General features: G+C 43.4%; 1 protein-coding gene across 1 annotated transcript in view; it reads right to left on the minus strand.

Moving 5' to 3' along the window:
• Positions 1–223, minus strand: part of LOC116984428 (SUN domain-containing protein 2-like) — a gene marked incomplete at its 5' end in the record, with an annotated part of 55013 nt that extends 54790 nt beyond the window's left edge. Inside the window, one exon of the mRNA XM_033038582.1 lies at positions 39–223. Coding sequence (XP_032894473.1) covers positions 39–223 — 185 coding nt within the window. The remainder of the gene's footprint in view (positions 1–38) is intronic.
• Positions 224–14015: the final 13792 nt, after the last annotated feature.

The raw sequence follows: 14015 nt of genomic DNA on the forward strand, positions 1-14015 counted from the left end.
GGGGGGAAACGAGACAAGAGAGAGTTAGAGAGATGTACCTGACGGGAGTCTCCTTGTAAGAGGGAGCACCGGATTTGGCGGAGCCACTGCTGCTGCTGGAGGTGTCGTCGTTGTGCTGGTAATAGCCGTTGGTGGCCAGACGGGGACTGCGGCGGGACATCCTCACCGTAGCACCACCACCCCGAGCCTCAGCCCGAGCACAGCACTGAGTCTTCCGCACTAACTGTGAGCAAAGAGAAAGACAGTGTGAGGGGCAACCCTGCACTGGGCACTGGCATCCTGCCCACTGGCCCAGAGAGGGAAGGGGACACATTGCTGTCATCCTACACACCCTCCCTGCACATGGCAGGGCACATGGTATTGGGGGTAGAGTGCTGACATGGATAGAAAATTGGTTGGCAGATAGAAAACAAAGAGTAGGGAATAACGGGTCCCTTTCAGAATGGCAGGCAGTGACTAGTGGGATACCGCAAGGCTCGGTGCTGGGACCGCAGCTATTTACAATTGATATCAATGATTTAGATAAAGGGATTACAAGTAACATTAGCAAATTTGCAGATGACACAAAGCAGGGTGGCAGTGTGAACTGTGAGGAGGATGCTATGAGAATGCAGGGCGACTTGGACAGGATGCGTGAGTGGGCAGATGCATGGCAGATACAGTTTAATGTGGATAAATGTGAGGTTATCCACTTTGGTAGCAAAAACAGTAAGGCAGATTATTATCTAATTGGTGTCAAGTTGGGAAAAGGGGAAGTACAACTGGATCTGGGGGTCCTTGTTTATCAGTCGATGAAAGTGAGCATATGAAAGTGAGCATACAGCAGGCAGTGAAGAAAGAGAATGGCATGTTGGCCCTTTTAACAAGAGGAGTTGAGTATAGGAGCAAAGAGGTCCTTCTGCAGATGTACAGGGCCCTAGTGAGACCACACCTGGAGTATTGTGTGCAGTTTTGGTCTCCACATTTGAGGAAGGACATTCTTGCTATTGAGGGAGTGCAACGTAGGTCCACAAGGTAAATTCCCGGGATGGCGGGGCTATCATATGCGGGTGGGCTTGTATACTCTGGAATTTAGAAGGATGAGAGGGCATCTTATGGAAACATATAAGATTATTATTAGTTTGGACATACTAGAGGCAGGAAACATGTTCCTGGTGTTCGGGGAGTCGGGACCAGTTTAAGAATAAGGGCTAAGCCATTTAGAACAGAGATGAGGAAACACTTTTTCACACGGAGAGTTGCGAGTCTGTGGAATTCTCTGCCTCAGAGGCCAGTTCCCTGGATACTTTCAAGACAGAGCTAGATAGGACTCTTGATGATAACGGAGTTAAAGAATATGGGAAGAAGGCAGGAACTGGGTACTGATTGTGGATGATCAGCCATGATCGCATTGAATAGGGGTGCTGGCTTGAAGGGCCGAATGGTCTATTCCTGCACCTATTGTCGGGGAATCTACAACTAGGGAACAGAGGCATAGGTGACAGGAGAGGGGCAACCTGAGGGGTAATCATTCCAACAGAGAGTGGAGAGGACATGGAACGAATTGCCAGAGGAAGTGATTTACTGTGTTTAAAAGACGTTTGGTGAGGGATACGGATTGGAAAGATTTAGAAGGATATGGGCCAACCTCAGGCAAATTGGAGCAGCCCGGGGAGGCTCCTTTGTCGGCATGGATGAGGAGTAGGGCTGAAGGGCCTGTTTCTCTGTTTTATAACTCTTTCAATGGAGGGTCGGTGATCTGACACATTAATGGTGTCAGACCTGCAAAGCCTACAACGCGTCTCCCATTTTAATTTTGGACTTCCAGCATCTGCGCGTTTTTGCTTTTCAATCGCCTGGCGCCAGCCAGCACCAGCTGCAGGGCCAACATCGCCTCCACTCAACATGTGAGGCTGGGCCCAAACAGCAGATAACATCTCAGACAACACAAGCAACAGGCTACACAGGCTAGAGTCAATTTACATGTATACCAAGCCAATTAACCTACAAACCTGTTCGTCTTTGGCATGTGGGAGGAAACGATATATCTGGGAGAAAATCCACGCGGTCACGGGGAGAACGTACAAACTCCATACAGAACAGCACCCGTAGTCGGGGTGGAACCCGGGTCACTAGCACTGTAAGGCAGCAACTCTACCGCTGCGCCACCGTTCAGAGAAATATACACGGCAGAACTTCGTTTCAGAACACTATTCCCTCCATATCACCATTGCCCTGCCCTCTTGGGATTTTTGATGACGGACAGAGCATTTTGTGGGCGGCAATCATCAAAATTGGGCATCATCATCTGCGCTCAGGGCCCAGTCTGTGTCTGTGTCAGTTCCCCAGCGCCCAAAGCCCGGGCACGACTACAGCCCCGTGGCTCGTCCCCAACCAGGCATCTTCACCTTCCCTCTTCTTTCCCCACTCCTCCTCCATCAGTCACCTCTCCCTCCCTCAGTCCCTTCCTCCCTCCTTAGCCCCTCTCCCTCCCTGCACCCCCACTCCTCACCTCCATTCTATCCCCCTCCCCCCCTGAAATTCGGGATTCCATCATGATGTCATTGACAGGCAGGGCAAGTGGAAGTGTGCTTTAAAAGTAGTTTTTGTAAAGTTTCACATGTCAATAAATTGTAAATAATAACATCAATCTAAACGAAACTTGGCTAACGGATTCCCTAGGACAATGGTGGAGTATAGGAGCAAAGAGGTCGTTCTGCAGTGGTACAGGGCCCCTAGTGAGACCACACCTGGACTATTGTGTGCAGTTTTAGTCTCTGAACTTGAGGAAGGACATTCTTGCTATTGAGGGAGTACAATGTAGGTTCACCAGGTTTTTTGGGTTTTTTTAATTGTATTTTTATTTTTATTAGAAGTAAGTACAATAATATGGTAGCATAGGTACCTAGTATATATTGACATGTTACAATTCATGTACAGCTTCTTCTCATTTTTATTTTAACAATAAAAAGGAGACAGAAAAAGAATAGAAAAGAAATAGAGAAGTGTGTGATATCAGAAAGTGAGAAAAAGAAAATGAGAAAAGAAAGAAAATTAAGAGAAAAGAAGCAGAGGTAGTAAGCAGAAGAATAAAGGAGATATAGCTATTTGTTATTCTTGACCACCATTCACCCAGTCCTTTGGAGTTGGTCTACTTTGTCTGTAGGAGGAATCGCATTTCTTCAAGATGTAAGGTTTCCAACCTATATTGTAAATAGCTGCGGTCCCAGCACCAAGCCTTGCGATACCCACTGGTCACTGCCTGCCATTCTGAAAGGGAACCGTTTATGCCGTCTTGTTTTCCTGTCTGCCAACCAATGTTCTATCTATGTCAGTACCCTACCCCCAATACCATGTGCTCTAATTTTGCCCACTATTCTCCTATGTGGGACCTTATCAAATGCTTCCTGAAAGTCCAGGTTTACTACATCCACTGGCTCTCCCGTGTCCATTTTCAGAGTTACATCCTCAAAAAATTCCAGAAGATTCGTTACGCATGATTTCCCCTTCGTAAATCCATGCTGACACGAACCGATCCTGTTACTGCTATCTAAATGTACCGCTATTTCATCTTTTATAATTGTCTCCAGCATCTTCCTCACCACCGATGTTACGCTAACTGCTCTATAATTCAGTTTTCTCTCTCCCGCCTTTCTTAAAAAGTGGGATAACATTAGCTACCCTCCAATCCACAGGCACTGAGCCTGAATCTATAGAACATTGGAAAATGATCACCAATGTGTACACGATTTCTCAGGCCCTGGAGATTTATCAGCCTATCAGTCTATTCAACACCATTTCCTGCCTGATGTGAAGTTCCTTCAGTCCCTCCGTTACCCTAGATCCTTTGGCCACTAGTACATCAGGAGATTGTTTGTGTCTTCCTTCGTGAAGATGGATCCAAAGTAACTATTCAACTCGTCTGACGTTTCCTTATTCCCCATAATAAATCCACCTGGTTCAGTCTTGAAGGGTCCAACTTTGGTCTTAACTAATGTTTTCCTCTTCACATACCCAAAGAAGCTTTTACTATCCTCCTTTATGTTCTTGGCTAGCTTACCTTCGTACCTCATCTTTTCTCCACGTATTGCCTTTCTAGTTATCTTCTGTTGCTCTTTAAAAGTTTCTCAATCCTCTGGCTTCCTGCTCATCATTGCTATGTTATATTTCTCTTTTATCTTTACACTGTCCCTGACTTCCCTTGTCAGGTATGGTCGCCCCTTACTCCCCTTGGAATCTTTCTTCCTCTTTGGAATTAACTGATCCTGCACCTTCTGTATTAGTCCCAGAAATACCTGCCATTGTTGTTCCACTGTCATCCCTGCTAGGGTATCTTTCAAGTCAACTTTGGCTACCTCCTCCCTCACGACTCCATAGTCTAGCAATGTAACAAAATTTTGAGATTTAAAAATCAAGTCTGCAATTTATCCCATCAGATAAAGCATAAAAATAAGTTTAATTTAACACCTAATTCACTTTCATATCTCAAGTATTAAATAAGTTAAGGCCATTTTCATACTCGGAAATTAGCATCTTGTTCCCCATTGATTTTCTATGGACATAACAAAAAAGCTGTGATCGTGGACAGTCAAAAGCCCATAACTTTCTTAAAAATTAAGAGAACTGAATGAAATTTTCAGTTATCATAGATTGAAGCATTCTGAAACAAATATAAAATAATCTTACTTAGATGACCTGAAATTAAAGCATATAATTAGTTAGTTACCCAATTGTAGCTAATTCCAAACTTCAGTTACTAGATCTAAACATCTATCCATTTCTTAAGAAAAGATTAACATGTTTAAATAGCCTAAGTGTTATCTACAGACCCCCCAAATAATAGCCTGGATGCAGGGTGTAAGTTGCAGCAGGAGTTTAAACTGGCATGTAACAAAAGTAATGCCACTGTTGTGATGGGGGATTTCAATATTCAGGTAGACTGGAAAAATCAGGTTGGTTCAGGACCCCAAGAATTAGAGTTTGTAGAGTGCCTCCGAGATGGATTCTTAGAGCAGCTTCTATTGGAGCCGACTAGAGAAAAGGAAATTCTGGATTTTGTGTTGTCCAATGAACCAGATTTGATAAGAGAACTCGAGATAAAGGAACTGCTTGGAGGTAGTGATCATAATATGATTAGTTTTAAGGAGAAGGTTAAATCGGATGTGTCAGTGTTGCAGTTGAACAAAGGGGACTATGAAGCCATGAGAGAGGAGCTGGGCAAGGTAGACTGGAGAGGGGTCCTAGCAGGAATGACAGTGGAACAGTAATAGCAGGAATCTCTGGGCATAGAAACATAGAAAATAGGTGCAGGAGGAGGCCATTCAGCCCTTCGAGCCAACACCGCCATTCATTGTGATCATGGCTGATCGTCCCCTATCAATAACCCGTGCCTGCCTTCTCCCCATATCCCTTGACTCCACTAGCCCCTAGAGCTCTATCTAACTCTCCCTTAAATCCATCCAGTGATTTGGCCTCCCCTGCCCTCTGTGACAGGGAATTCCATAATTTCACAACTCTCTGGGTGAAAAAGTTTTTCATTACCTCAGTCTTAAATGACCTCCCCTTTATTCTAAGACTGTGGCCCCTGGTTCTGGACTTACATTCTGGACTTACGCAACATTGGGAACATTTTTCCTGCATCTAGCTTGACCAGTCCTTTTATAATGTTATATGTTTCTATAAGATCCCCCCTCATTCTTCTAAACTCCAGTGAATACAAGCCTAGTCTTTTCAATCTTTCCTCATATGACAGTCCCGCCATCCCAGGGATCAATCTCATGAACCTACGCAGCACTGCTTCAATCACAAGGATCTCCTTCCTCAAATTAGGAGACCAAAATTGTACACAATACTCCAGATGTGGTCTCACCAGAGCCCTATACAAATGCAGAAGAACCTCTTTACTCCTATACTGAAATCCTCTTGTTATGAAGGCCAACATTTCATTAGCTTTCTTCACTGCCTGCTCTACCTGCACGCCAACTTTCAGTGGCCAGTGTACAAGGACACCCAGGTCTCGCAGTAGCTCCCCCTTACCTAACCTAACCCCATTGAGATAATAATCTGCCCACTTGTTTTTGCCGCTAAAGTGGATAACCTCACAATTTTCCGGAAGACGCAGGATCACTTCATTCCAAAAAGGAAGAAAGATTCTAAGGGGAGTAGGAGGCAACCGTGGCTGACAAGAGAAGTTAGGGATAGAATAAAACTAAAAGAAAAGATGTATAACACAGTAAAGAGTAGCCAGAAACCAGAGGATTGGGAAAATTTCATAGGACAACAGAAGGAAACAAAACGGGTAATACGGGCTGAAAAGATGAAGTACGAGGGGAAGCTGGCCAGGAATATAAAGAAGGACAGTAAAAGCTTCTTTGATGTGTTAAGAGAAAAAGAATAGCAAAGTCAAATGTGGGTTCCTTGAAGGCAGACACGGGTGAAATTATTATGGGGAACAAGGAAATGGCAGAAGAGTTGAACAGGTACTTTGGATTTGTCTTCACTAAGGAAGGCACACACAATCTCCCAGAGGACAGAGGATCTAAGGGGGTAGAGGAACTGAAAGAAATCTTCATTAGGCGAGAAATAGTATTGGGTAGGCTAATGGAACTGAAGGGATGATAAATCCCAGGGTCCTCAGGGAGGTGGCTCTAGAAATAATGGATGCATGGGTGATCATTTTCCAATTTTCAATAGATTCAGGATCAGTTCCTGTGGATTGGATGATTGCTAATGTTATCCCACTTTTCAAGAAAGGAGCAAGAGAGGAAACGGGGAATTACAGACCAGTTGGCCTGACTTTGGTGGTGGGAAAAATGCTGGTCAATTATTAAAGAGGTAATAATGGGGCATTTGGATAGTAGTAAAAGGATTAGTCCAAGTCAACATGGATTTATGAAAGGGAAATCATGCTTGACTAATCTTCTGGAATCTTTTGAGGATGTGACAAGTAAAATGGATGAAGGGGAGCCAGTGGATGTTGTGTATCTAGACTTTCAGAAAGCCTTTGATAAGGTCCCGCACGGGAGACTGGTGACTAAAATTAGAGCACATGGTATTGGGGGTAGGGTGCTGACATGGATAGAAAATTTGTTGGCAGACAGGAAGCAAAGAGTAGGAGTGAACTGGTCCTTTTCTGAATGGCAGGCAGTGGAGTGCCGCAAGGCCCTCTGTTGGGGCATATATATTTACCATATATATTTTACTTCAGAGTCACGTGAGTGACTACGTGAAGAACCCCGCCAGGACGCATACGTGTCATATCGCTACACGCATTGCAACGAGTCACAGCAGGGGGAACGACGTTCCCCTTAGCGGTAGAATTTGAAAGCCGGGAACAGCAGGTAAGGAGACTCTGCGTTCCTTCCACTTACCTTACAGGTGGAGGCATGGACCAGATCCACGAAGGCTGCGGAAAAGCTGGCGGGGGAGAACCGCGGAGTTGCGGGCAGCCAGCAGCAGCAGCCGACGGCACGCCAATCTCCCGTAATGGGAACAGCTGTGCCCGACTTCGCTCCCGCACCGGCCACGGCCGGGCGGTAGAGCGAAGCAAAAAACTAACAGAGTCGTTGACTCCGATGAGTCCGACTCTGAATAGCCGCGAGCGGCCAGTGCCCGTGTGCATTGGGGCCGGTTGGAGCGGCTTCAGGAGCAGCCGCGAGCGGCCAGTGCCCATGAGCATTGGAGCCGGTTGGAGCGGCTGCAGGAACTAGAGCAGGAGCAGCTTCAGGAGCAGCCGCGATGGCCAGTGCCCATGCGCATTGGAGCCGGTTGGAGCGGCTGCAGGAACTGGAGCAGGAGCGTCTTCAGGAACAGCCGCGACGGCCAGTGCCCATGCGTATTGGAGCCGGTTGGAGCGGCTGCAGGAACTGGAGCAGGAGCGGCTTCAGGAGCAAGCGGCTTCAGGAGCAGCCGCGACGGCCAGTGCCCGTGAGCATTGGAGCCGGTTGGAGCGGCTGCAGGAACTGGAGCAGCAGCGAGTGGCCAGTGCCAGAGAGCATTGGAGCCAGCTGGAGCGGCTGTTGGAGCAGGTACTCCAAAGTGACAGGCTCCGGGAGATGGAGACTAGTCACAGTGGGCAGCTAGTAAGTCCTACAGCAGTACCTCTTGTAGGGCTGCACAGTGTTTCTCCCTCATCAGGGGGGAGTACAGGGGGTCAATTCTGGGCTGACCCTGAAGAGGGGTGTGCAGAATATACCCCTAGTGCACATGGGGTGCAAGAAAACCTATTGGATATGGTGTCCCAGTTTATTCAACCCGACCAAACTGGCCAAAACCTGGAACCTAAAATAGCTGCAAGTATTGACTACTTGTCATTTAACCAGCTACAAGGACAGGCATTATTTGGACACCACAGCAAGACACTTACCACCAGGGAACTGCAAAACACTGAATGTTCCCAGTGTCAACCAGTGTATTTGAAAACATATGTCGGAGCCTCAATCAGAGCCAGGGACTTGAAACTACAGAAAGTTCTGAAAATCCTAACAGCAGGAATTACAGTTTCGCCCGCACAATAAACCAAAAAGACATGACTCAAGGTCACCAGGATGCACTGGCTTTATTTGCAACTACCAATACGAGTAAACAGCATTAGGAAGAAGTGCCATCCAACCGGCTTTAGACCCTAATTTGCAGGCCTATGCAAACCTGGAACCTCCAAACAACCAATATTACTACTTGGAGGCAACTTATCAAAACAGGTAAAAGAACTTGACGAAGAGGGTAACCCTGGGGCTTATTAAAGCAACGTCTAAAAACTACTTCCTGGGGAATGCGCTAACCCTCAACACCGACCCAACTACAGGTCCAGACACCGGCGCCTCAACGTCCACGGAGGATGCCGAAAAAGTAACAAATCTACCAATAGTAACCATGGAGGTAGGTGGGTCTGGTTCCTTACGAGGTTGGTGGGAGATTACAATTCTATCTGGATGCTTGGAATAAATTAACTACCGACACTTATATTTTCAGAAGTATAGGGTTATACCATAGAATTTATACAAAACATAATCCTCCAGTTCAGCATGTACCGAAACCGAATGTTCGTGATTACAGGCAAAGAATAATCTAAAGCGCATGCTGAACTACAGTGGCCATATAAAAAGGAGTAATGGAGGAACCCAACTCGAATCACAGGAATTCGTGTCCAAAATCTTTATCATAAACAAGATAGTGGTTGCCACATCATCATAGATTTGACTAATTTGAATACTTCGTACTATATATTCATTACTCGATGGGAACCTTGTTACTGCTAAGCAATTGATTTCCTAGGTTACTACATGGCAAACATCAATTTAAAAGATGCTTACTATACATTAGAAGTGACCACAGATGTTATTTAACACAATGGCTCATCTGGGGTTCACCCTTAACTCAGTTCACATGTCAGTAACTTTGCCGAAGGAAAAGGTACAGCCTTAATGGAGGCTTGCAGCAAAACAAAACCATCCATCAGGCTGGTAGCAAGAATAATTGGCATTATAGTGGCTGCGTTTCCAGCCACACAAATCGGACCTTTACATTATCAAAAATTACAGAGGTGGAACTAAAATGGTGTAAAGATAACATTAGGCATTGTTCCAATCCTAACATTATCAGCTACCCGTCTATGGAACTACAAACTGATGCCAGTGCACTTGGATGGGGTGCTACCAATTCCATCTCCAGCTGTGGGGGAGATGGAATGCACAGGAGGCATCATTATTACAAACACTGGGCAAAAACTACCTGGGAATGTTAAGTGCATTCCATGGCCTTAAGTCATATTGTTCTGGGTTATATCACCAGCATGTTAGACTACAAATTGACAACACCACCGTGGTAGCATATATCAACCATATGGGTGGAAACATATCGACATTATGTGACAATCTGGCCAACACAATTTGGCAATAGTGTATCCAGAGAGATATTTGGATATCAGCTACCTACTTACCAGGTAAACTAAATTTAGTGGCAGACAACAGGTCACGCAAATTCAATGAAAACACTGAATGGATGTTGGATAAAAATGTATTTGCTGAAATTACAGCACGGTATGGAACACCAGATATCGACCTATTCGCATCCAGGCTCACACCAGTTATCGAATTATGTTCATGGGAACCAGAACCTGGGGCAGTGGCAACAGATGCATTTTCGCTGCATTGGGGGATTGTTTATTTATGCATTCCCTCCTTCTGCCTCATCAGCCGGGTATTAAGGAAAATACAGCAAGACTCTGCGTCTGGTATTTTGATAGTACCCGATTGGCCTACTCAACCATGGGTCCCGGTGATACTCGACATGGTATTAGAACCTTGCATCACCATCCATCATAGACCTAATTTACTGGTTCATCCCGTAACAAGGGGAAGTTACCCATGTCATAATTATATGAACCTATTAATTTGTAGAGTTGAAAGCACCTCTACTACACCTGGTACTGACGGACCGAACAGTGGATATTATTTCAGCGGCCCACAGACAGTCCACCAAAAAACAGTACTTGGTGTCATCAAGAAATGGGAAATGTACTGTCACAACAATAAACATCACCCACAGATCTATGAACTGTTCTGTTCTGGAATTCCTGGCAAGCCTCCATTACGATGAGGGGCTCAGTTATAGTGCCATCAACTGTGCCAGAAGTGCTCTGTCAACATACCTGTGGCAAGGAACAGAGCGGCATTCTGTTGGGACACACCCTGGTAACTAAACTCATGAGGGGCATTTTTTATGTTAATCCCCCAAGAACCAGGTACTCCCAAATATGGGATGTGAGCATTGTACTGATCATGTTAAGAAACTGGTCTCCAGCTACAGCTCTGTCCCTACAGAAACTGACTATGAAAACAGTCATGCTGATGGCCTTGGTCACGGCACAAATGGTCCAGTCACTACAGAAACTAAGGCTGGACAACATGACTATTTCATCTGGAAATTTAACTTTTCACATCAATGAATTAGTCAAACAGAACAGACAGGGGTCAGCAGGCCTAAAAACAGAATTCAGGGCCTACCCGACAGATGATCGACTCTGTATTGTAACACACTTGCTATTATATATGGAGTATACTAAGATCATCAGAGGGAAAGAAATGTCACTTTTAATCAGCTACAAACAGCCACTCAAAACAGTCCAGACCATCTCTAGATGGCTAAAACAGGTCCTAATAAAGGCTGAAGTAGACACTAGCATTTTTAAATCTCACTCCACCAGGGCTGCAGCTACATCGGCAGCTATGAAGTTGGACGTTCCTATGGACCAAATCCTCAAGACAGCAGGATGGTCAACGGAGAAAACTTTCCAACGACTTTATAACAAACCAGTCATTGAACCTGGAACATTTGCAGAAACAATTTTAAGTTCTGTAATATAATTTACCCCATAAATAGGGGCTATAATTTGGTGTTAATATATTTATCGTTGGGTTTTCAATATCGTATTGATGTCTAATGATGTTAACACTATTCTCCCCATAATCAAGGCAGATGTGATGCATGGACTCGTTCCACGGCATGAAATCACAGAGCTTTAAAATCTTCGCGTAGTCACTCACGTGACTCCGAAGTAAAATAGTAAGATTAAACGAGAACTTACCAGTTTGAAGTTTGATCGTTATTTTATTAGGAGTAACGTTGAGGGATTACGTGCCCTCCGCTCCCACCCTTGATCATATACTCAACTGGTATCTCTTCTCTAATCTTACTATGTTTAGTCATTACAGTTATCTGTGATTTCACACCGCTGCTTTGAAGAATAACACGCATGCGTCCTGGCGGGGTTCTTCACTTAATCCCTCAACGTTACTCCTCATAAATAACGATCAAACTTCAACTGGTAATTCTCGTTTAATCTTACTATTAATGATTTGGAAGAGGGAATTAGGAGCAACGCTACCAAGTTTGCAGATGACACAAAGCTGGGTGGCAGTGTGAACTGTGAGAAGGATGTTAGGAGATTGCAGGGTGACCTGGACAGGTTGCGTGAGTGGGCAGATGTGTGGCAGATGCAGTATAATATAGATAAATGTGATGTTATCCGCTTTGGTGGCAAAAAACAAGGGGGCAGATTATTATCTCAATGGGGTTAGGTTAGTTAAGGGGGAGGTGCAGCGAGACCTGGTGTCCTTGTACACCGGTCACTGAAAGTTGGCGTGCAGGTACAGCAGGTAGTGAAGAAAGCTAATGAAATGTTGGCCTTCTTAACAAGAGGATTTCAGTATAGGAGTAAAGAGGTTCATCTACAGTTGTATAGGGCTCTGGTGAGACCACATCTGGAGTATTCTTTCTTTCTTTTAAATTCTTTTTTCCAAAAAAAGCAAAAAAAAAACCCATAAAAAACAGAGCAAAAAGAATAATGATAAACATAACAATGATATTGATACATAGGGATCAGGATTACATTAATAACAGGTATAACCTAATATGAGACCAGTGTCAAAATACACAATGAATATAGACATTCCAATCTCTATGTAAATATAGTTAAATCTTTAAAGTAAACTTATAAATGTGAAAAAAAAACACAAAAACAAAAAGAAAAAATAGAAAAAAACAAAAAAACAACCCCTAAACTAAAGAAAGAAAAAAAAAGAGAAAATTGATAAAGAAATTTGCATAAAAATAAAATAGATTAAAAACAAAGCAAAGCAAAACCGATTCTGAACTGAGAATTTCAACAATATAAGTCTGTTTATCGTCAAGTCCGTTCCACCCTATCGAGGTAAAATATTTTTATAACGGTTAAAGAGGGAGCAATTGATGTTGTGTGAAAATGTTCAATAAATTTTCTCCAAGTCTTATCAAATTTAACCAAGGGTTCAACTGTCACTGATTTTTTCTAAATTTAAACATGATATCGTTTCCGAATACACTGGAGAGTGGTCGGAGGGTTGGAGTCTTTCCATTTAAATAAAATAGATCTTCTGTCGATTAATGTGGTAAAAGCAATCAACCGATGGGCGGAGCGGGACAAATGAATAGAATCTAACATTGGTAGCCCAAAAATTGCAGTAATAGGATGAGGTTGTAAATCTATGTCTATGACTACAGAAATAGTATCAAAAATGTCTTTCCAATATTTTTCCAAAGAAGGGCAGGACCAAAACATATGGGTCAATGAGGCCACTTCAGAGTTACATCTGTCACAGGTAGGATTTATATAAAAACGAGCTAACTTATCTTTTGACATATGAGCTCTGTGAACCACCTTGAATTGTATCAAAGCGTGTCTCGCACACATTGAAGAGGTATTAACTAATTGAAGAATGCTCTCCCATTTCTCTATAGATATAGAAATTTGGAGTTCTCTTTCCCAGTCATTCTTAATTTAATCAAATGTATCTATTTGTAATTTCAAAATCAACTCATAAATAGTTGTTATTAAACCTTTCTGATAAGGGTTCAACTGTAAAATGTTTTTCAAAATTTCGGATCGACATGGTAGCGGAAATAGTAGCCTTCAAAAATGTCTAATTTGTAAATATCTAAAAAAGTATGAATTTTTATTGGAGAGTTGTTCGAAAGACATAAAACAACCCTCCAAAAACAAATCACGAAAAGCTACTAATCCCTTCCTTTTCCATAACAAAAAGACGATCAGTACTAGATCGTTGGAAGAGAAAATTAGCTAAAATAGGACTCGATAAGATAAAATCATTTAGTCCAAAAAACGTACAAAATTGAAACCATATTCGGAACGTCTGTCTTATTATTGTCGTATATTTATTCAATCTCGTAATTGTAAAAGGTAACGAGCAAAGATCTTAGAGCAGAGCAAGATAGACCACTCCTCGAAAAACGCGTAGTATGACGTGTGTGATTGTCGACGCCATTTTTTGAGGCATTTCATTGGGCTTCCCCCACACTGTCATGGCGTCCTTATCTAAATCTTCATCTCACTGCTCTGCTATCAATTGTTCTAATCGTAAATCTAAACGACCCGACCTGTCATTCTTTAGGTTCCCCAATAAAAAAGAAAGGTGAGAAAATATTATTATTATTTTCAGTCTATATTCTGTCGTGAAAATTGTATTTTCTGTTCTCCCATC

The sequence above is a fragment of the Amblyraja radiata genome, chromosome 20 (genome assembly GCF_010909765.2).
Source record: "Amblyraja radiata isolate CabotCenter1 chromosome 20, sAmbRad1.1.pri, whole genome shotgun sequence".
NCBI classification, from domain to species: Eukaryota; Metazoa; Chordata; class Chondrichthyes; order Rajiformes; family Rajidae; genus Amblyraja; species Amblyraja radiata.